The 25,683-nt window shown below is 32.0% G+C and overlaps 1 protein-coding gene across 1 annotated transcript in view; it reads right to left on the reverse strand.

Moving 5' to 3' along the window:
- NKCC (sodium potassium chloride cotransporter) overlaps positions 1–24,495 on the reverse strand; it is a 48,626-nt gene extending 24,131 nt beyond the window's left edge. Inside the window, exons 1-4 of the mRNA XM_068766341.1 lie at positions 24,211–24,495; positions 6,479–6,614; positions 5,058–5,343; positions 181–255 (exon numbers count right to left, since the gene is read on the reverse strand). Of these exons, the coding sequence (XP_068622442.1) occupies positions 181–255; positions 5,058–5,343; positions 6,479–6,492 (375 nt within the window). The 5' untranslated portion in view covers positions 6,493–6,614; positions 24,211–24,495. The remainder of the gene's footprint in view (positions 1–180; positions 256–5,057; positions 5,344–6,478; positions 6,615–24,210) is intronic.
- Between the last annotated feature and the right edge of the window lie 1,188 nt (positions 24,496–25,683).

Raw genomic sequence — 25,683 nt, forward strand, 5'->3', positions numbered from 1 at the left:
TAAAAAAATGCATGTTTTCAAATTGTTACACTTGTGGGTATAAAACTTGGATAGATTTTTTGGGCAAATTAAAAATGACCAAGAATGGATGTTATAAAAATTGCACCTACAAAAGGCAGTAGACGGGGGACTTCTAGTTCTTATTTATAGAAGAAATGATAACATTTAATCCGTTAATACCTGAATCCATCCTAATTTGATTCCTGCAACCGGTGTTGGTGATTTCGTATCTCTTTGGTTTTGTCTCGATTCAACCTGTAATAAAGTAGTATATTAATATATAGTTTTAATTTTATTTATTCTTATAATAAATAACATTAATTAGAAAGGCGTTCGTCGGATGAAAATTAATACACTCTGATTTTGTAACATCTTTACTTCCACTTATGTACACACCGTATTAAGGACCGTTTATTTTAAAAGTGATGTAAATCATACGGACTTAAACTTAAGCTCGAATTACGTGATATTTCATAAAAATTTTTGTTCATAAAATGGACTTACAGCGCTTTCACTTTACTTTTGATCTAGACTTATTTAGTAGGTAGGGTAGTAGTAGTTTTAGAATAATCAGGAGAGTACATATATTAACATGTGATAACAAAACTAATAGTAAAACTATCATGCAACCATTAGATTCTAAACACAACGATACAATATTTACAAAGAAATTATTTTAAAACAAAATAACTTAACTCTTCGGTTGAGTCTTCTATGCCATAATTTTTAGTCTCGTTTGACATAAAATTTCATTCCTTCATTAGTACCAAAGCACCGTCCTTAATTTAGAAGTTCTAAAATGTTTAGTGTTTTTCAAAGTTTCTTGGTTTGGGGTCAAATCTTTATGAGTATGAGCTTTCGTTCTTTGAAATACAAATTAAACAGCTTGTATTCATATCGTGATAATTTGATAATTTATTTAGAACCGGCATTCAAGCCTGAGACTATCTATAACTGACAATCGACAATGGCCAATTCGACATGAAAAAAAAAACGAAGAAATCGATAATAATTAACATAGCAATTATTATTTATACTAGAATTATAACAGTATTATAATTTGCACAAATTATTAATCTTCGAGAATATACGATGCAATAATAAACGATACATTATATCATATACCTATGTAACAATGCAAATACTACACATCGTCGCCCATGCGCAATCGATTTCCATCAGGGTTGTCACTGACTGAAATATGTATCGAAAATATATTATTATGTAATAATCTCTTCATAATATAATTAATCTCATTAAAAATCAATAATGTTTATATTTCAAACCAAAAATAGGTAGATCCAACTTTGAGAAAGATATCATAAGTCAGATCCAATGCGGTTGAACAGCGTTCAGGAAAATATGAAACATTTACTCGTCCAATATCTCTCAGTGTTTTGTTAAGAAGGTACTACGTCCAATGTGTGTTACCAGTAATGACTTATATCTGTCATTTCTGGCCTTATTGGCTAGCTCACAGCCGCTCAACGAGCCATAGAGAGGGCAACGATTGGTGTTTCTCTTGAATCAAGAATGAGAGGATTTGTAGATGAACTATAATAACCAACTGCCTTAGCCTTATAGTTTGGAAAGATGGCAATGAGCAGGCAACATAATAAGAGGCAAGGGCGTTAAGATTATGGAATGGTGACCACGGACCCGTAAGCGCTTGAAGTCGTCAAAAGACGTTGGATGCAGACAACTTTCAACAGGTCTTATTGTAAACCTTGGCCGAAATGGTGGTGATGATCTTTTTGCAGATAGACTAGAATATTATCACCGTATATTTTCGTGGTTAAATTAGCAATGTGTTCAATATAAGTTATCGTTTGCCTTATCAGCTTACACAATAGACAACTTGTCTAAGACAGTCATATTTTATACATAGACAAAAAGATTAAAGAAATTAACGCGTTACTAGTTATTTTCATTGTCCTCTATTTATTTCAGGGCATGCAAAAAAATTGGATATGAAGGTTTACTACGGATTTGTATTATCACTTGTCAAAAAAGTATAGTAAAGTAGAGCGATTCGATTATTAATTTTAATCTGTTACTTTGGACATATTTTCGATATTGATGTTGAATTTAACAACCCTGTGTCCGAGGATAAGTGACAGGTGAGTCTATGAGGCAGGGCGTGATGGACACCAGCTGCTACCGTCACGTGGCTTCGCACCTCGCATTGATACAATTGTTTGCAAATGTACATTTAATACCATACTCGACACCGGCATAAAGCAATATTTTATCACATGGCTATAGTTACATGGAAATCGCCGAGGAATGGAAACGATAATATGAATTTGTACGCATGAAAAAACATTTGTACATTCAACATTTGTTAATATAAAAAAAAAACTTTTTACGACAAACTTAATATTAATTTTAACCAAAACAGAACCTAATTTAAAACTTCAAAACTATCAAACACAACACTAAAAACATTCTAAGTTAAATTTTAAAAAGGAATCGCGAGTGTACATATATTTTTTTATATTTAATCAACAAATGAACTATTTTATTTATTACATAGTAGACATAAATTGCAAATATAACTTAGATATTGTATTGACCAGTAAATAACCAATTTGCAGTATTTTTATAATTGTGACAATCGGTTAGTAACTTATTAATGAAAGTAGTATAATCTTTTTTGTATTATATATGGGATTTATTTTTTTAACAAAAAGTGAATAAAAATCTCGAATTTTATTAGCGATTTGTGATTGCTATGCAACAAACAAAAACGCACAAGAAAAACGCTATCCAAGAAACATAAAAACCGATTGTGACCTCTAACTAATCAAAAACAAAATAACAAAAAACACTATTTAGTGGATAACATTCGTCTAGGTACATCCGTACATTTGACGTAAATATGTTACGTAAACACAAATAAATATAAGAAAAATATATATAACATTAGAAATAATTTTCATAACCGGTTAAAGCAGAAACAAAGTGGACGACGGCAAACAATACCGCCTTAAACCGCCGCTGTTGCGCATGCGATAAAATACTCTACTTCAAGTGGAGACGTGACGTCTTTTAATTGAGATGTTGATGATTAAAAAATAAATAGTAATTATACAGGGCGATTGGTTATAGGTGTAAAGGCTTTAAAAGGGTAAATATTTAGCTCATTATTTATCAATTAATGTATGATAGGTCATTTCCAAAAATCGATGGTTTCAAAAATATTCAATAACGCAATGTATATAATCATTACAGTTCGTCAGAAAAACTTCGGATTAATACATATTTAAATTGAAAGAATGCTACATATTAAAATTGTTTACTATCTGTCCCTGCAGACCTTGTACTGCCAAAAATTATTGGCCTGTCGAATTCCACTAGAAAACGTAAATTAATGTAAAATTCTATTTCAAAGACCACTTTATTTATTTATAGTTAAGGTCGCGAATAGTCTCCGGATGCGCGCAGCCTTTGCCTTGCAGGGGGCGTCTATCGACTTAAAAGAAGATTGTTAGATAGTGATCACTTTGTACAGGTTGATTGGAAATAGATATAAAAAATTTAAAACTTTGTGATGACGAATGTGCTACATATTCATCCCATTAAAGCTTTTACACCTATTACCAATCATTTTATACATCCTTCCTGAAAATGTCTTCGTTCACTCGATAGAAAATGATTAATGTGATGCCATAACACATAGCGCCGTGCACATACGTTCTATGCGTATGTATATAATGTACACACGACCCATTAGTGTACGATAGCTTGGCGTAATATAAATTGTTTTTATGCTATATGGCGTCCAGGCCTGCAGGGCGTTCACCTTACATGCAATTTCTGTACAAAGTCGTGCGTAATGGGAGAAAAGGCGCAGTAGCGATCTATAGGCAGCTAGATGCAACTATCTTCTACTCGCTGTGTCACCACTATTTAGGATAGTGATCCATATTGAAAAGTTTGTGTAGCACTACGTTACACCCACTGGCACGAGGCACGATCTACGGCAGTGTGTACTGATTAGGCTACTGTTGCATGAGGCATGGTTCGGACCTGATCGCAACTTAGCATGGGGCTGCGGCTACGTGGTCGCCGTCCATCTACCTTTCCAATGATCAGAAGTTATTTCAAATAACTTTCTTAGATATCAAAATTTTAATACTGACAGTTAGTTCTTTTAACGAAATAAATCTAAAATGTGTAATCTTTAAAGAAGAGTAATAAATTATATAACGGAACGGAATAACGGAATAAGCCAACTGTTTTTGGCATTTTAATAAACTTAATTGATTTTTTTCTCTTAAAAGATAATTTATTGACTTGTAGGTAAAGTTGAAACGGCTATAAATGTTTCGAGAAAAAGAATTATAAACATTTACTGGCATAGAAAGATTTGTTCTTAAATAAATAGACAACATATTGTTAATTTAATTTAGTGCAGTATGATTTTAAAGAAAAAATAACACCTTGATTATTACTGTTATATGTTTCTCTTCTTCATTTAGTTATTCATATATCTGTTACCATAACAAGCATTTTAGGATATACATTTAGTTATATGTGTTATACCAAAAAAACAATAAAAAATGTTAAAATTATGGAATATGTTGAAAACGAGATAACTTTATGCATAATATATATAAAGAATATATTAGGATGTATTCCTTTATTAAAAAACTTAAAATGTCATCAACTATTCCTTAAAAACGTATGTAAGTTATAAATTTATTTAACTTTTATCAAATCATCGCTGTCATATTAGAATATAAAGATTAATATATTTAAAAATACAGCGATGATGAAGAAGGAAGAGCATAGGTACACTTTTTCCATAAGACCATAGACGTCATAGAGACGTCATTATAAATGTAGCATATTTACAGCTGGACATAAGTCTGCAACATAGATTTCGAAGCGGACAGTTTTGAAACGACCAGCTTTCAAGTTCTTCGGACAACTTTGACCAGGTCTGACCACATTGTAAGTGAACGTCCTACTTTGTGTTTGCCCAATTTTTATGTAGACGAAATCAGCAATGCAGATTAAAAATTATAAAGTAGTATACAAAAAGAAATCACCTCTTCGGTTATAAGATGATCGCCGTGTAGCTCCCCCAAGCTGGGTCTTTTCAATGCTCGCTTAGAGTTCCGGTAGTTCTCCATCCGGGGCAGCGCTTCTCTAGTGAGCTGGGCGAGTGACCTTTTCCTCCTCCAGCCAGCATCATGCAGCCAAGTGTCGGGTTGACCGGCTGTATCTCCACGCTCCACGGTCTCCGCGGATGTGCGCAACGGACGCGTGATAATGTTAGCGCCCATGTGAATGCCATTCTTCTTATTCTCCGAGTCCACAGTTGACACCGTGAACCTGCAGTATATGTGGTTTTTACAATTATCTGTTTGGATAAACTAAGAATCCTAGCGGTTTGGCAAGTCGAAGTGGCAGTGGGCAGGCCACTTGAAACGTAAAATAGATGAAATTAAATTTCTGGAGTGGGGTCACTGGAACGGCAAGCGTAACGTAGTGCGTGCACGCACGTACGACGACCTGGTTGAAGTCGTCTAAAGACTCAAGATGCAGTCCGCTTCCAACCAGTATTTTCAATAGGACCAGTTCTCTAAGGGCCTATGTCCAGCAGTGGGCAATAACGAAAGTGGACAAAAAAAGAAATAATGATGATGACAAAGAAACGTGGCTGTAGAATGAATCTTAACATCTCTTGAACATCTGCAGTAGTAATAGATGTATACTAAATCGATGACTAATCAAGGAAATTATAATATTACCATCAATGTCACGAGTTTAATTAACTTGATGTTAAAGCTATCAGTTGTACAGTAAATTTAATGTTAGAGTAATGGCTTGAAAGTTAACTCTTTAACTATGTCTTAGGATATCTATGAATTACATGCGTTCAATATAAAAAAAATAAAATCTTATAATGTTAACTGAAATCCAGTTAAGAATGTTTTTTTTTTAAATTAGCTATAAAATTACAATCAAGCATTATAATGATGTGTATTGTGAGAAAATTCGTGGACGAACGAAAGTAACCGATATAGTTCAGGGGATTGGCAAGTTTAAATTGCAGATTGGCCACATAGCGCACAGAAACGCTGTTGGGGCCTAAGTGTCCGGATTAAAGATCGAAGTCGTTAGAAGCGGGTCACCACTCTTAACGGTACCTTTGGAGATCTATACGAGTGACTTATAGTTAGCAGTGGACATCATACGGTTGAAACGATTATGACGATATTAATAAGTGATTTTAAGGCCTTTTATAATAAAGATTCACAGGATTAAATTTTCCGTCAAAGTATCTTTTGGCAGTCACAGCATTTTGATAAGCCATATTTTTAAATTGTGATAATATTCTTCTTTACAAGTCCTTGTAATTCAAAACAATGTAAATAATTCGTTGTACAAGTCGTAATCTACGCGTATCATTATGTGTCAGGCCTCGGTGCTTATCTCGGAAATCTTCAGCGGCTGAGATTTTTACCTGTTGTCTTCCATTGTTCAAACGAAGAGATTGTAGACTACCGGAAACTTGTTTTATATGATAATTTTCGCCAAAGTTTTACCATAATATTGTGAGATTTCGTAATTGAGCTTAACCACATAATTTTTTGACCAATCTGTAACAAGAGAAATGTGTGTTCATTAATCATCAAGTAATAAATCTTTGTAAATTATTTTAATTACATTTCAATAAAATCGATGTACATGCAACTGTTTATATACACGGTTCATACGAAGAAATATAAATAGAAAAGCATGAAAAAATCGTGTATGGTAAAAATACACTGAATATTTTCCCAAAAAGCCATGCAAAAGACGTAATAATGAAATCCAAATACCATAAGTATTTATAAACGAATAAAAATATTTTTATTACAACAAGAATTAAAAATATTGTGCAGTGAATATTGAATAAGTGCAAATTTAAATTAAAATACAATAAATTCGTTGCTGCTTAATAACAAATCAAACAAAAATGTTATCAAACGTCATATATATCTATCGCAACTGGTAAGTTTGAAGAATTTCGTTCGTTATTAAACGACCTTTATTTGTTTTTAGTTGTAACAAAGTCTGTTATAAGCGGCCGTTTTTTTTTAATTATTATTTTTTTTATGTAATTCTTTATATCCAGCTATACAAAACTTATTACGTTGCAATTTTAATGGACCGTTCATGCAGAATAAAAAAATTAGGGAAGCGTGCTAGAACAAAAAAAACATTGTTATCGACGAGCGTGTTTTTTTTTTCAAAATCGTAAAAAAAGATCATTTAAAAAAGTGTGTGTTTGGTGTATTTCGTAAATTTCAGTGTTAATTTTAACAGTGAGGATAAATGCTGGAATTTTGTCCACAAGTCAGTTTAGTAGTTAGTAAAGAAAGCAACGAGAAATGTAGTCAAACAATGTTTACATAAGTTTTTCGTTCGTAGCTCCTTTTAAGAATCAAGAAACGACGATGATAAGGTTTTTGAATATTACCGGGACAATGTTTACATAAAGCATTTTCGTTCAAGTTTCAATATTGTTTGTAACGGTAATTCTGTTTTAAAGTACCTCGATGGCACATAAACCTTCATAAGTATGAAATACATAAAAACAAATTTGTTTTAAAGAACCTTGTTATTAACAAGACAGCTTGTATATATATGTATTAACTTTTATAAAAACGAAAATAAATACTTTACATAACGATTTTTAAAAATTTATTGATGTCTATGTATTGTATGATATAAAAGAACCCCAAAAATACGCCCCAACTTAATAGAACCATAAAAAAACAATAGTTATGAGATGAACATGCTTCTAGCTCATCTAAAAATCAAAGAAAACAGATTTAAAATGGAATTCCGGACATTTTAAATTTCTCTTATTTATATGCATTTATATAAATTTAATATATGATTGAGACAGTAAAGTGAGATACGCTGCTATCACAAATAAAACTTTATATTCATCCTTTTAAAGAGTTTTTAATTAAATTATGTTATCTTAAGTAGTAAAGTAATTTATAAGTTCCATCAATAAATGCGTACCGCATCTGAGATAACGTAGTTTGTTTATATCTTACACACTAATTACTTGACTAGAATTTGTTTCATTATTGGATCTTCGATGTCCAGAATATTAATATTTTGAAGGAAAGATACCCAGCGCTGGATAAAAGGGCGGGCAAGCTTTACAAGTTGTCGATACACAAATAAAAATTTATATTATATTTATATATATTTTAGATTTTATACAGTGATTACAAGTTTTTTAAATAAAAAAATAATAACTTTTAAATCCACCAGGACTTAATCAAAAGGAAGATAAAATTCAACTTGTCATAATTGAACAAGCCCTCATGTTTGAGAAAGTGCTCCTGTTTACTTCCTTGTTGAACTTCAATGATTAGCTAAGTGATTGTATAGTGTTTATTCAATAACTTACTAATACACCACAATTGAATCTCCAACAATAACATACGCTAATTGATAAATATACTTACAAATTTAAACACAATGGTGATAACAGATATGATATATTTATTAATTATAACCTAGTTATTTTGACTTCCGCTTGAGTAATAGATTATAATAATATCTTCGATAGAGATCTAGATTAAAGCTAAAGCTTCTCTGGGACATGTTTTTAAAGAAAATGGTATTATAACGGACGCTTCGCAATACATTTTTACACTTTAATTATGCGCCATAATTCAAAATCTTTTGTAAAATAATGACAGACACATTATAAATACCAGAAATCTAAAAATAAACTCGTAACGCCTTTATTTTTTCTTCAAAAAGTTTACAAAGCCATCCTAGGTGTACGCATATATAATAAAGTTCCCTAAGATATCTTGGATCTTCCTTTTCTTAGTTTTAAAAATTTTCTTAGTCTCAAAAATAAAAAGTAGATTAATAAATCAATCTTATTATAGAATTCAAGAATTATTAGTTTATCGATTTATTTGGAACTTTATTAACTCATTTTGATGATTGATACTATAATGTACATAATGTAATAAAAAGCAACTGTTGTATTTCTGGATAACTCTTCTTAATAGATCAACTTTTCAAGCCGCTGGTCCTAAGTAGTAACTTATAATGTTAAAAGCGCATGTGAATGCTAACTCGAATAAAGATATTTAGATTTTTTTATGTGTGATACCAGTGATGACGTACGGCACTAAAACGAAGGCAGCTCTTACTTTGGGCCTCATTGGTTCAAGCTCACAGTCGCGCAACAAGCAACGGAGAAGAAAAAGTAAGAAAGCTTTGTCCGAAATTTCTCTACGAGAAGGAATCAGGTCAGAGGACGTTCGTAGAACGAAAGTAGCCAACATAGCCCAACAGATTGAGAAGTTGAAGTGATAATGGGCAGGCACATAGCGCACTAATAAAAAGGTTACTGTGGCCTTGAGGTTTTGGAGTAGTGGACACAGGCCAGCAAATGCAGCGTGGGATGTCCAACCTTAAAGTCCACGGACTTTCGTCAGTTCGTTCGAAGATGCTACCGCTGGTTGCATGCCGTTTCCAACTAGTCCTATTAAAAATTTGTGTGGGAAGATATGTCCAGTTTTGGACGTTTAACGGCTGAAATATCGATAATGATAATGAATACAGTAAAAGTTCTTTATTCGCGGGTTATATGTTCCATAAATATGTTGCGAATACAGAAATCGTGAATACGGAATGATAATTTATATGGGATTAAAGGGGATACGTTCTTAGATAAAAAAACACGCAACATAGGACAAGATGGCCTTATCGGCTTCTTCCAATCGGTCTTATCGGCAATCTAAGATGTTAGTAGCTTTAGTTTGGCAATAGGGTAAAATGATGATTATTTTTTTAGTAACATAATAGTCCATCTCATTTTGTAAGAATAGTAGGAATGCACTGCCACTTGTTTCAATAAGGGCATATAAATGCTTGTTGTTGTACTGATTGCTATCTGTTACTGTAATTCCACTGTAATTAAAAATAATAACATTATTTTTAAACTAAATTGCTATCACAAGTGGTTTCCGTATCACCACAAATATTTCCAATGTTTGCTCAATTGAGAACAAATAATTTTCTCAACAAACGAATGGACGACTTCGTTTTTCCTTGTACACAACTAATTAGGTCCTTCTCTTTACTGTACTCATACATATCACTGGAGGTTAGAAGTTATTTCATTAAATATTGGTTTACGTGGAGTAGTAATACTAATATTATTATCGATTAACCGCGTAAAACTGGTAATACTGATGTCATAATTGCTGTGACGAGTGAATTAAGCGGTGTAAAGTTTTATTACGTCATCCTATAAATTGGTATATAAGGTTTTAATTACTGATATGCCGGGGAAGAACCATATCTATGCAAATAAGTAATTTAATTTTATATCGTGTTCATCAGTCATGGAAGACATTTAAAAAATATATCAACGTCTTGTAACTTATTAAAAATGTTAATTATAGATTAGCTAAAATATGTTACTTTCATTTTGTACCATATTTTTTTTAATAAAAATAATCAATAATGTTATCAATGCAAATAAGTAATTCAATTTTACATTGTGATCATCAGTCATGGAAGACATCTTAAAAAATATATCAACGTCTTGTAACTTATTAAAAATGTTAATTATAGATTAGCTAAAATATGTTACTTTCATTTTGTACTATATTTTTTTAATAAAAATAATCAATAATGTTACCAACTATTTTCTAAATTTAAAACAAAAAAGAAAGTTTTGCTACTCGTAAAGTGGGGCGTCAAGCACGTCATAGCTGACGAGCGCACGGGGCTTTTGCGACCGGCGCCATTCGGTTTGCGGCGGTTTTATCCGACCAAACAGGATCGGTGGCACAAGCTTACTCGCCAAACATCCTTTATAACTCTTTACCTTCGTGGAATTAGAAATATTTATACACGATTAAAATGTTATGTTATGTTAATCTAATGTACCTATACATTTTTTAGTTGTTTGTTAATCGTCCATTTTTATGTTATATTTTTTGCGTTCACAATTTTTAAAGTCCGAATAAAACATTTTTGTGTCTATTATTTCAATTTTCTTTAGTTATACCTAGAAATAAAAGATCTGCTTAAATTATAATGACTTTAAAATAAAAAAATAGATACAAAATAACTTTTTATTATAGGTTCACGGACTTCCAGAATCTAGTTTTAATGTTTTAATTACTTGGAAAAAGTCAAAAAGTAGAACTCACCTAAGCTTTAAAATAAACCGTTATCCGATAGACCAAAACACTTCACAAATACTAAATTATTTGCGAAGGACATGTCGAGCAACACGTGGAATATTGTTTTTGCCGTTGGGTTGTAGCGTCTAGATTTTAGCATAGCTCCCTTGGTTTCCCAAAGGGATACTATAAGATTTGTGGAAGATCATATGCTTACAGGCTCTATGAACTACTGAATCCACTAAACAACTTCGCCTTGTTGTGTGTCTTCTATTAAATTATTTCAATCACTTTTTATGACCGGTTGTCATTAGCCGGGAGATCAATGTCGATGTCCAATAATTTATTTATTCTATAATAATATCAGTCATTACGAAGCGCAATTTCTTTCAGATAAATTTTGGATGAACTTGGTTTATAAGAAAATATAGATCAGGCGTTCATCAAACGATAAAAAATGCAATTCTACTTTTAACTAATAGAATCAGATCGTATTATACGCTCCCTTGTTTGCCGCCTTATCGTTAATATAAAAGAGCTTAATTCCAAAAAATAGATTGATTTATCGTTTATCTCTTATACAAAAGGGTTTTAAAAATAAAATAAAGCAGGTTGTTGTTATTAAAAAAAAATTTATTATCCTTAATTTACTGAACCTGATTAATTTAAACCTTTTACGAAATTAACTGTCCGCTACGTATACATAACTTAAATTTGTAACATTTTATACATTAAAAACAATAATAGCGTTTTCTCTCGCTCTCTCTATCTCTTTCTGTTCTCTTTATTTGTTTCAGAATGAAATTTGATAGAACTGTAAGTAGCAGGTAACTTAAATATGAGTTAAGGATGCCTGTAATGTTCGTACGAATTTTGATATCTGCTTTTAAAATCACATAACAAACATTTAAGAAGGTTATGTGAACTTTACCAGAAGCATATGTTATAAAATTTCTTAATATTAATTCATGGTTATAAGCTACAACATACATTAAATAATATTCTTCAGAGACTTAAGACGAAAAACTATGACCAATGTTTGTTACCATTGATGCCTTAACGCACTGAAACATGGTCTTCGGGCTGCAATGGCTATCTCACTCCTCACTGCTCAACGAGCCTTGGATATGTTCGAGATTTCTCTACGACATTGATTTTGAAATGGAGACAACGGACGGGCAGACGCAGCGTGGGATATCTACCCAAAATGTGGACAGACGACCTTGTAAAGGTCGTTGTGACATCCTAAATGTTGGCCCCTTCCAATAAATTCCATTGAAAATTTAGAGGAGAGAAATATTTCCAGCGGTGATCATCCAACGGCTGAAATGATATTTATGGTTTTTCATCCAGGTAATGTTAGGTAATCTTACCTATTAATACATATGACTAAAGACTTACTTCAAAGAGAATTTATCTAAAAATGTAATTAGATCGCACATTTAATGACGAATCAACTTTATATTGTCACAAGGTCGATATAATAGGGGAAAACCACTAAGGTCAAAAGAATGAACAGTACAATTTTATTGTTTTATTTAGTGTTCTTTATAAGGCATTTTTAAATTGTACAACCTTTCCTGTCATCAATGTTAAACAGTCTATTGCGCAATAATATAAGGGTCACCTTTTTTGTATGGATACATTACTTCTGTTATCTATATTATGTTTTCTACGTATAACCTGTAAACTTGATGAATGTTCAAATCTTGATTCTTATGCCTCATGAAGGAAGTACGTCATACCAAAAATCTTTTGCTCAACTAATACTTACTATGTTTATACATATCAAAAGGGCATATGTGATAACCACTGATGACATTTAACATATTTAGGCAATCGATACAAATCCAAAATAATTTTTGGAACTTGCAAATAAAGCAATGTTTTCGTTAACCGTTCACGTGCTTAATTCACATTTCCATATAGGGAAAAGGTTACAATGATGTAGAAACCTATGACAACTACTCTTGTGTACATTTCCAGTGAACAGCAATCAAGAATTTACATTTTATGCTCGAACAAATATTGTTTTAAAAAATAGTTACACAAAACTTCCAATTATACAAAAAGATAAATCAAACCCCCGAGATCCTATGCGCTTTGAACTTATCCGCAGTTTTATGATATTGAAAGCTTCACAACGATCTGACAAAAATATATCTAATATAAATATTTGATCCTCACATATGGAATTATCAATTCAAAATACTGGCACTTTTGTACTACTTTTGGATTATGTTTTAAAATTAATTACTCGTTTATTTGTAAATATTGCGACAGTCTTGAGTACGAGGTAGAGATCCATATCTGGAGAAACCTACCTAATGAACTTGTAGGCCGGCACTGGCCTGGGCGACGTAGCGGCGGCAGAATCTATTTTAAGTGCTCGTTAAAGAAATTTACAACAGTTACAGGGTTGTAGACCACCATTATCATGGCTCATGTATTGCTCTTTGCATCTCTAATCCAATAATTCATGTATTTCATGACTTTGTAAAGCTTCCCTAAAAGCTGTATTTCTTCGCTGAAAATTTGGATGCTATGCTCTTTCAGCTGCACCGTAATAACGAAAACAGAATAAGTGATTATTGCGGTGGTCACTGGGAACCTTTTTTGTTAATTATGTAAAAACAACTTAATTTTGAAAATAATCCAAAAATTCGACATTATTTGTCACTCAGAAACTCTTAGAATAATCGTTACTGTTTCCATATTATACTCTATAACATTAATTATTGTTTCTTCAACCTCCACAATATATTTTAATCACAGATTTGTTAAAAATCATTCCATTAATGCGGATACACCGTAAGAACAATCAATAAAATAACAAAACAATGCGTTCTCACCGTTCAAACGACAAATGTCGACATAAATTTTGCCATCGTGTAAACGCATCCTTAACTTGTCATTTTAATAAGAAAATTTGCGTATAATCTTATACGTGCTAACCCTTCCAGCAGTGCAGTATAGTTGTCAATTAAGTTACTTAGATATCATTCATTATACAGAGCAAGACTTTTTAAGTATTTAAGGACATATTTTGTTAAATGAATATGTATATTTTATAAATTTTAATAGGTTAAGGTTAAGGTGTAAAAACTTTAAAGGAGTACTCTAAAGCGCATTATCAAAATTCATAAAACTACATAGTGAAATTATAAAAATTCAAGCCAGAAGTTATGGGCCGGTCGCATTCCAATAGAAAGAGATAAAAAAACGCCACTAATTTGAGGATTATCACTTCATATAGGATGTTTGTAACGGGAGTAAAAGCTTTAAAGCTTATTGCGATATATATCCTATGTATAATAATTTCACCCCTTCTACACCTACATTGCTTTTACACCCACTTCCAATCACCTTGGATATCTTTTACAAATCTAATCATGAAGAACAAACTACGTTCTTAGCACCTTATATAAACCTTCAAACACGCCTTCACCTCCATGAATGATGTATTAATAGCAGACAAATGGTAACGAGGCGTTGCTTGTCATTTGCACAGCTAAAGCCTTTTCCAAACCGCGCAGTTTGTTCAGTTACCTAACACAACAACAAAAGGGCTCTGTTTAATATAGCACCTGTGTCGTAAACAGTGATGTGTTAATGTTGGTTGCACACTGAAAAATATATCTTTATACGTTTATTAGACAAAACGTATAAGCTAATAAAGTGTAGGCCGTAATAAAACACACTTGAAAATACTTGAATACACTTGAATATAAAATGTACATTTTGTGCTTTGATGTATATATATTTCTTTCATTAAACAATCGAAGGAATGTTATTGATGTTTTGAATTATTGTCAATATGTCTTCCAGATATTCGGGACCATTCTTTCAAACGACACTAATTTTCTAGCAAGTTTAAGATGTTGGAACCGCTACCAATTTTTCTGGAATGTTTTGCTTTAATTTGGTACGTTATCGGAGAGTTACCGAACACTTGACTCTTTAGTTGTTCCGATAAAAATAATCAGAAAGCGACAAATCACTTCTTAGTGGCCACTCAATTTCAGCCCTCTCATCGAATAGACATCGATCTGAGGAACACTTCGTACGACCTCCATGCTGACATTAGATGTCTCTCAAGTGACCTCGTCCAGGTGGAACCATACCTTGGAATTATACATATTTATATCCTGAAGCTTAGGTTGAAAGAATTTATTTAAATAACAAAAGTGAAATTCATTGTAGCCCACCGAATGTTGAGCACTGGCAGATGGCAGAGCGGTAGAGGAATGAGACTCGCGATCTTAGGTCGCAGATTCGATTCCCGAAATACATAATACCACATTGCGATTGTAAACTCGTCTACCAAGCTTGAAAATTATAGTATGTCAACTTATAGATATCTTTTGTGAAGGTCTACGCCTTGCAGCGAGCGTCTACGGGCTGAAACACCATATGTTTACCTAATGTAAATAAAGCTATTAATTAAGTAATGTTATTAATTTATTTCAGAATGAATATTTATGCTTTGAAAAATTCCTCATGTTTGTTTCGTTACCGCCCATGCCTTCATTCGTACGGGTTCTACCGCTGTTTCATTACTAGTGACGCTAACAAGGGCGGTATGATGTCACGGTTGTTTTTCCGAAGCGGTCACACTAAAGTGCAATTCAATTTTACTCACAGCTATATGTATCACGTTTATGTGTCGCCTGTATAGTTAATAGGTTATGTATGAGCATCTTCATGGTTTAACTAGCACAAAATTTTATTAGGTAATAATTTTTATAGTTGCACAGATTTTTAGTACTTACACCGTGTAAAGATGAGTGTTTTTGATTTTTTTTTTCAGGTTAACACGAAAAAATTTGGAATACCATACATTTTGTTCAAATGATTAACCCATAAGGATATCTTAATGTTGTGTATATTTTTCGATAAGGTGGGGGTGGGAATATGACTACATATTTTTGAAACTTTTCCAACTGATTTTACTTTAACCAATTATTATTACAGATTTTCTAGACAATCGATACATTAACAAAAAAAAGATTAACCTGTCAACTCAACTTTGAGTTTCTACAGTTTTATTTTGAAGTTTCGGAATCCTGGGGAATTATGAACTTATACTTTATAAACCACTTCCACTATTCTGATACTAATTTCGCCATACGCGTCTAATAACTTGGAAAAAACAATATTGGGTAAAATGAAAGGTGTAACCTTTATAACAAATTCGATAGTCGATTTTAATTTTAAAAGCTGTTTTTAGATTTCCAGATATTAAATGAAGTAATAAAGATGAACACGACTATATCTATTATTTAATAAAGATATACGTAAAACATGTATCAGCCTAGCATTTTTATACCGATTGTCAGTTTAGTTGAGATTGAGATGAAATGATACATTTCCATATATATATTATTATTTAGAAGGTTGAATAATCAAAATTGTGCAAACTCTAATATTAATCATTTTGTGATTCCACACGTAATCGGCAGTAGGATGTTATGGTAGTCTTAATGACTTTGGCATTAGCAAGTTGTTAAAAACCTTATCAGCATCTGCCTTTTGTCACTGCCACTGTTTACGTTCGGATGTCCTTAACATTAGATAAATTTTTATACGAACATAATGGCGTCGTCGACATTGACATGATATTCTATGCATGTGTAATTTTAAAAGAAAATCAAGGTTATGTTTTTGGAGGTAAATCATGTATATGTATTTAGTATAAAAGGTTTTTTTGTATACATAAACATAAAAAAATCATGTCTATCAACCAATTTTACTGCAGAAAAATTTACTCTTGATATTCTCATCATAGTCGTCATTATTTTGCTCATTGTTCAAGAACTACCAGACATAGGCCACTCCTGTAGATTTCCAATAGGACCGTAGAAATCAGCCTGCATCCAATTTCAGACGACCTCTTTTCTGCCTAGTATTAATAATGTTAACTCTATGTTCAATAGGACTAAAATGGATTATCAAGAAACACGTACACACGGCGGAAGAGAACAAAAATGGACTTGTGTAACTGACCGATGATTGAATGTTTCCAGTCCACTTCATCAGACGACTTTGATCCGATTTCCGGTCTGCAAACGTTCGTTAGCGTTTAGACTACCGTAACAACAACAATTTCTGTTCGTTGCGGCCAAAATTGCGTCTAGTTAGCTAAGACACAAAATTGATCACAAATTTGTGGGTTTTAAAAAAAAATAAAAAAAATGTTCTATCGAATCGATCTGAGCTGTAATATTACTGTTTCGGTTTAAAGGAAAAAAATTATCTGACGATGAAACATATTTTGTCTCACAACTTTTACAAGCTGAACCCTACGATGGTTCACTGAAAGCTCTTTGGAGTGACTGATCCTTAAGAAACCAAGGTTTGGATAGTTTCATAAGATATCCTGTCAGTTTGGGAGGCAATCAAATTCTTAATTTGCTACGACGTGACAATAAGCGACTGGGCTTGTGACATGTCCCCTTCTAGGGACCTAAAGGAGAACCACGGTTTGGACGGTTACACCATAATAACGCATATAAACGTTTATCATTTTAACTTGAGGGCGCCTGAGAGGGCTAAAATAATGCGTAATTGTATCATCAGATTATATATATTATATACTACCTACCCTCCACCCACTTAGTGAACTTAAAGAACGCCCTCCCGTATAATTTCAATAGGTATATTCCTACAAAAATTTATAATTCTAAGTCTTATGGTTCCAGAGATAACATGATGAGTCAATAGATGGATGGAGATCTCTTTTACCTTATGGAAATTATTAATTATGTGTATATTAGTTTATAAATTTTAATTTCTACGCAATAACTGGTTGTTATAAGTATTGCACAACACTTAACTGTAGGTGAATACTTGTATTATAATTGGTAATTGTTGTAATATATTTTATCCACTTCCCTGAAAGTTTTTGTCGTTTTAATGCTTTTGGGAAAATTACACAACCATTAGGCAGGAGTGCGTCGCATAAACGACGCCCGAAGTAATTTGATAATAATTGACCATAGTCACTAAAATACCATACATTATATAACATTTTAAAACCACTGCGATTATGGTAAGCATAAATATTACTTCTACTTCCTGATTGTTTATGTAGAAAAAATTAAAATCTTCGTTTTAGTTGTCGAAAGTTTACTGCTAGATTTATATTACTCCTCCCCATATATTTCCAACAATACCCATTGAAAACAGCCTGCCTTCAGTATTTTTCGCCGACCAAGGTGCACTTTGTGGATGGAAATCATTCGCTGCGATAGCCGATCTATCCCTGAACCTCAAGAGCCCAGTGGGGCCACCTCTTCAGCGCGCTATGTGAACTGTCCTCTGCGGCTTCAGCTTACTAATCCGCTGCGGCGTATCGGTTACTATCATTCATCTATGTATTTTCTTATTCATAATTAGATCGAGTAGAAATATCCCGAGCACGAATCTTTGAAAACGAGGCGAGAAGTGACAGACCACATTTCTGTACTTTAGTATATTATAACACACATATACATAGTATATTTATCTAAATATCTTTTATCATAAACTGTTACCTAAATTATCATTTAAACCGTTAGTGATAAATTACAATGATTTGTGCAAAGAGGTTATTTGGAGTACAGTACACAGACAGTACCTTGAGCGAACTCTTTGCACTCAATTGGTCGTGTGATATCATTAAATAGTACTAAAAGTTTTCATTATTAACATAAAAACAAGGAGTCATATAACCAACGCATTTTAATTTTCTCTAGCCTATTTTTCAAAAAATCTCCTACGATCAAACAAAACTTTATATTACTTGTCGATTGTAACTTTATCTTTATTCCTATAATAAGACCCATTAATTAATGCGACAGCTAGAAAATGAAAAAATATTTGAATAATCGTTCTAAAATATTTACTCGTAAATTCTGTATTTATTAAGTTGTAATAAAAAACAATTGCGCTCTGTTTTCAGTGGTTAAAGGTACACAAAGCCAAACGCATTAACATCGGTTACAATGTTAATAAAAGTTTACCGTATTGTTTTAGGTTTTTAATTCTATATTTATACTAAAACACTCTATTATTAGTGAGCTTTTTTTCTTCTTTATTAATGTTTTGTTAAAGGCTAACATAATTGTGGCTAGGGCTGTTTACGCCTACAATAGGCAAACATATTCAAAATTACAATGTTCGATGTTATATGAAACTTGTACAATGTTATATGTAGATGTTTATTATGCTTGGCTGTTGCCGTGCCTTATATAAATAAAAAAGCATGGAAACTCGAGAACACAGATGAAGACATATTTAAAGCTTCTTTGTTTTGGTATACCACATCAAAATAAAAACCTTACTTTACAAACAACTATTAATATTCTATTTTTTTAATGTACGTCTATGAAATACAGCCAAATATATACACATTTGCCACGATATAAGGATAGGCTAACTTTCTATTACTTGATTAAGCCACACCCCCATCAAGCGTTGCGAAACAAATTCGTTATCATATTTACTTATATATTTATATATAAGTAAGCAGTTCCAGTGTTTTTAATTTAGTTTGTTGAAGTCTTGAACAGTGATGAAAAAACTGAAACATAAAGATTACATAAATTTTATATTAGTGTATCGAAGAATATTTTTCATTCGGTTTCATTCAAGGAATCTTATTTTACGGCGACAAACAAAGATTTCAGAAGATATGTACAACAAAGGGCTTAATGCTCTTTGGCAGTTTTTTAACTACACAAAGAGGAAAACAGGTGGTCGACACGCCTGATAAAAGGCGGTCAATGCCGTCCGGGTTTGAACTAATGACAATAATAGGACTTTAATTTATGCAATTTCCTAGAAATTGAAAACTTCTGTAATAATTCCTCAATATTTTTCTTCTTCTTTATGAACAAAACAGAGTAAATCAACTCATAACATGTATTTATCATTATCATCATTTAAACCGTAGGATTTTCAATGCTGAGCATAAGCCTCCCCCATAAATTTATAATGAAACCGGCGAATCTTGCCGCTCCGCTGGGACATGTCGGTTACTTTCGTTCTTCTTCCGATATCCTCTTTCTAGATTTGATCTAGAAGAGATATTCCAAACATCGCCGTCACCGTTGCTTGTAGAGCGAGCTTGTGAAAGTGGCCGGAAATGGAAGACTACATTTGTGCCGTAAGTCATCACAGGAAACACACATTGATGGTAGACCATCATCATAAGGCATATACATGAAAAATAACCGCTTACAGTTTTTCTGGTAGTTTACCGATGAAAAAGTAAAACGCAAATTCGGTGTTCCTCTCATTCTAAAATTGTACTATTCGATTCTTACAGTTTTTTATGATGGAATAAATAAAATAGTTCGTCCAGTAAGATCTTAAAGGCGATGTATTGATGACGTGATGAAGAACGGCAAAATTGCAATTATTCTTCCAATTACAATGACTAAGATAAATATCAAAATGGAATGCTGAATATGATGAACATAAAACGAATGGTATCCGGAGTCATAAAAATAAATAACGTTTCAGTAATGTCGATCAGGCTCCGTCACTGCGAAATTAATAACAGTTAAAATATTTTTTGAATTAATAAAAGATCGTCTGTAGTTTTACAAACATGCGGGTACAAAAATACCTACACGTAAACACACGCTAAGTTTGTAACGCTACGAATTCAGTAACTTCCTATTTAGAATGATTCATAAGTCGATCTAATAATATTTTATGTAGTTTAAATCTTGCTTTGATGCTTTGCCAGAGATCAATACATTTCTTATTAAAGAACACTTACAAAGGCGCGAGGGCTAACAGGAAAGAATATAAAATAACTGTAGCATACAAATGTTTCGTGATGATGACGTTTCCGGTTGATTTTGACTTTAGCGATTTAATCAGTTGCTGACATCAGTTTTATATAAGTTCAGAGTGATTGTGCCAGACATTAACAAACATCTCACATTGCCACGTCTGTATTCATTCATAAATACGTTCACAGACATTTCGTATACATATTACTGTATGACAGTTATTTTCTACTATCATAGAATTTTAAATCTTCTAAGTTCAAGATTTTTTTGTAACAGTAATAGAAAAATATTATTAAAAAATCTAATTAATTTTCAACGTTTTTATATTTTTCCATAATTACTTTTATTCATTTCTTTGTGATGATATCTTTGGTTCAGCGGGCCCGTGAATTCGCATATAGTTGATATACAATACTGTGCCAAAGTTTGATGATCGAAAGTAGCATTGCAATCATGTTTATATATATGTACTTGTAGAAATGGCAGCAGACAGGCCACATAGCCCGTATAATAGATGGTCGTTGGGGCCTTATGATTCTGGGGTGGTGACCGCGGACGTTAAATCACAACGTGGAGAGATGACCTTGTTACGGTCTTCGGAAAAAGCTGGATACAGGCCACTTCCATCCCATCTTAATGGAAATCTATGAGGAAGAGCTATATCTAGCATGGAATGTCCCAAGGTGATGATAATGACGATCATGATGTTATATTATTTTGACATGCATAGTTAATGAAGTTTATCATTCCTTCATTTCCACCTGTTACGAACCATGTTTTTCCTTTAACCGAATTTTGTATCATTATACAAAATTCGATTAAAGGAAAAAAAATTGACTATTACCCCCCATCATACTTTGTTTCCCCCTTTAATAGAAAGCCGGCTTACTTACGATGTCTCCCCATAGGTTATACATAATCGTTTATAAAGGCTATAAAAGTAGAAACCTAACGCTTAAAACGATTTACAACTTCTATTTTTTATTTCTATCTCTTAATTTTTTATTTTAAAGATAGGACGGAAAAATACTATTAATCATTTTTTGGTCGATTTTTTTTTATTTTCACTAAATAATAAAAACTGCGTTCACGTTATGGTAAATGACATGTTTTTCTTTTGCATAGATAATTCTTAAAATTGTTGCTTGTACAGCGATAAACCGTCATCTCTCACGCTAGAAACCTTATCAATAAATTAATATGTACTATTTTGTCTCATTTTTAAAACACAATAAATGTTTACTCTACTTTTATACATATGAAATTTGAGAACGATGTCTATGTTCGCTTTTTAAAAAGTCAGAAGATTATTTTTAATGTATTCTCTACTTTTCATCTTGTCTCTTTTCTTGCTCCAATTTTTTAATTTGAATTACGTCAAATTATTTTTGCCCGCTAAAATGAAGTTTTGATACTTTCTACAGAAAACATACAGGGTGAAGAAAAAGCTTTAAAGAGTCGAATAAATTGTATGTAACAAAGTTTTAAAGCGTATCATATCATAGTGAAATGTGTTACATTAATTTATTTTTCCAGTTGTTGTGTCACAAGCAAATATCATACACTATCTTGCACAGGATAAAATCTGCAGGAACAGATAGTAAACAATAGTTAATTTGAATATGTAGTAATCTAAATTTTTTGACCGCTTTTTTTGTTATATTATCATTTCGTAATTATTTTTAAACCATTGATTTTTGGATATGGTGTACCATGCTTTAATTAATAGCAAACGAGCTATGTATTCACCCCTTTCAAGCTTTTATACCTATTTCCAACAAACAATTTAAAACCAAAAAAGCAACTGCTAGTTACAACTGAATATCAAAGTTTGTAATGAAATTTGGTTCAATGAATTGCTAACGAAGTTATATATATTTAAAAAAATATTTTATCGTCTGTGTTTTCAAAGAATTTATTATCAAGTAGTATGATTAACTGCTATCTTTAAAAATCTTAGGTGAGCTAGTCTGCGGTAATACAACCAATTACCCAATGAGATTGTTATCGGAGTAATAATATGCACTTAGCAATGTAATTACTATGTCACTTATCCTTCTAACTTGGGTCAGAACGTATGTACTAGTTTTTGTTCAGTTTGATCTAGTTATTTATAAAATTTTCTTATAAATTATCATAATTTACGCCCAGATCTAGGTTTACATATCGTATATAAATATTTATTTATTATGCATATTATATCATCTTTCTAGACAGTAAATATTTTAAAGCTTATGCAAAGAAAGTCTATTTTTTTTCAAAACTAAAAAAATCACTCGTACGATTTAATCTACAATGAACAAATTTAAAAAAAACACTTTCTGCTGTCACTGTTGCCTTTTTTATGCGTTTTCATTATTTATTTTTAAATTAATATTCAATTAATCGATGAAATTGATAACAAAATATCATTATTGAGAATCTCTTTAATCACTTCAAACATATGAAACTCCAAATAAATATTAACTAAAGTATGTCACTCTGTAATAAATATTTAAATAACTTATTCAAAAATTTATTATCTCATTATACTTACATTATCTGGTAGTAGTATCTAATAAGCGTACTCTGTATAAACGAACTTTCGATTTATTCCTATTATTTTAATTTTTATTTTCAACCGATTAGATACTGTGAAACGTTAGAATATGGAGGTTAAAAACTAAGCAGTTTTATAATGATGTGCTATTTTTTTAATGTTTAGTAGTACAAAATGATTATGTTAAGTTTTTAAATTTCTCATTCCCTCCTTAACAAATAGCAACAAAATCTTTGATTTTTTTATAATAAAATATTATGTGATTATTTACATTATCATTCTTGTATTATTCCACTCAAATTATATGTGAAATAACGAGATTAACTTATTAGATATAAATATTCGAATGCCTCTAGATACATAAAACGAATAATATAGTAAAATTTAAAAACAATTAAAACAACATTTAAAAACTTAAACAGATAAAGTTTTTGTATTGCTCACACATGACTGGAATTATTTATGTAGTTATGTAAAACTATTGTACATCAAAATATAGAAATAGAAACCATATCATATAAACTACACAAAAAGAAAAAATGTACGAACGTCGGTCTTATCGCAAACATCGATTTCTTACAGACAATCATTGAATGTACTTGATTATCACGGTAAAACAGAGCGTTTTTTTAATATTTATTGTTGGAATTTTTTATTAATGTTTTAACATTAATTAAGAAAATGGTATATTATGTTCACTACTAACCTGCAGTAGCCTTGTAACACAGAAAGTATCACATCACGAAGACACAAGATAAATAAAAATTATCACTTAACAAATACACTAAAACACTACTGTAATTTACCTAAATAAATATGCGAAGCAACAGGTTAAAATAACAGTTCGACGATTTATTTATAAATAATTCTAGCTCAATAATAATTTTCCCTAAGTATATATGTGTAACCGATATCGGAATTCAAAACGCGGAGCGAACTAGCGCGTGCGTTTCGTTGAGAAGACGACGGCGAAAAGCCGTAAAGCCTCCGCGAATGCGACTTATAAACAATACTTTTTAATTACACCAATTACTAATTCTAGTTACGACGAGATTTCTGCCAGTTTCAACGGACAACCACTGCGCATTATGACTGAAAAGTTACTTGAACCGTTATATACCAGCGGGTTTTCAAATTTATTTTTATTTGCCGTCGTATATTATTTACCGCGAAGCTGAAATGAATCGGTTGTAAAATTGAATGATTTCAGGATAAGCGCTTCATAAGACAGTGGATTATGAGGAAGCACTCAAAATACAATGTTAATAAAACAAATACCAAAAACTATTGTAAACACACGGTGTAATTTTATTTGAAAATATAAACTTACATCTTTCTTTATTAAAAATTCAGACACTATATAGTAAATCTCCATTTACTAAAGACTGGAATATATCCCTGCGTATTAACAATCGATTTTCAATGTTTTTTTTAATTTAATTTTTAGATTAACGCTGTTATGAAAACCAAAATTATGCTCATGTCAGAATTTTTATTATTAATGTCAAATCAAATTTTAACATTATGTTATAATGGCATAAGAGTAACGAATTTTTATGGTTTATTATCTTGCTTTTGGCAATTTTAAATCTATGGGAAAGCCGATACCCAGCAGAAAATGTCCTACTGCTTAAATAATGATGATGATTGACTTATTCACTGTTATCTCCAATGCTCTTATACAATATTATGCTAAGATAAGAATCTAAAAAAGTTAAAATGTCTTTACCAGATACTGATGCTTTAACTTTGAGAAAGCGATCAATCGTCGAATCCTATTAGTCAAAGCCTCGTTCGGGAAACTACCAAACATTTTTGGTTCAATATCCCTCTGTACCTAAAGATGAAAGTCTAGGGACAAAGAGTGTTATTAGTGACAATTTACGATCTTGAAACGTGGTCTCTCATTCTGGGCCTAATGGATAAGCTCATAGTTGCTCAACAAGCTATGAACATCCTATACCCAGGATCCTTCTATGAGATCCAATCAGAAATGAGAAGATCTATAGACGAACGAAAGTGTCGATAAGACGCCCTAGGGAATCGGCAAATGAAAGTGGCAGCGGGAAGGTTACATACTGCGCAGAAACTATGGCCAGTTGGGCCTGGGTTTGGGAGTGGAGAGCACGGATTGGCAATTACAGCTTAGGACCTTCTTTGTTAAGGTAATCGAAAAACG

Source organism: Battus philenor, unplaced genomic scaffold, assembly GCF_028537555.1.
Source record: "Battus philenor isolate CCGP_79_NKW_IND1 unplaced genomic scaffold, ilBatPhil1.0.hap1 SCAF_21, whole genome shotgun sequence".
Taxonomy (NCBI): domain Eukaryota; kingdom Metazoa; phylum Arthropoda; class Insecta; order Lepidoptera; family Papilionidae; genus Battus; species Battus philenor.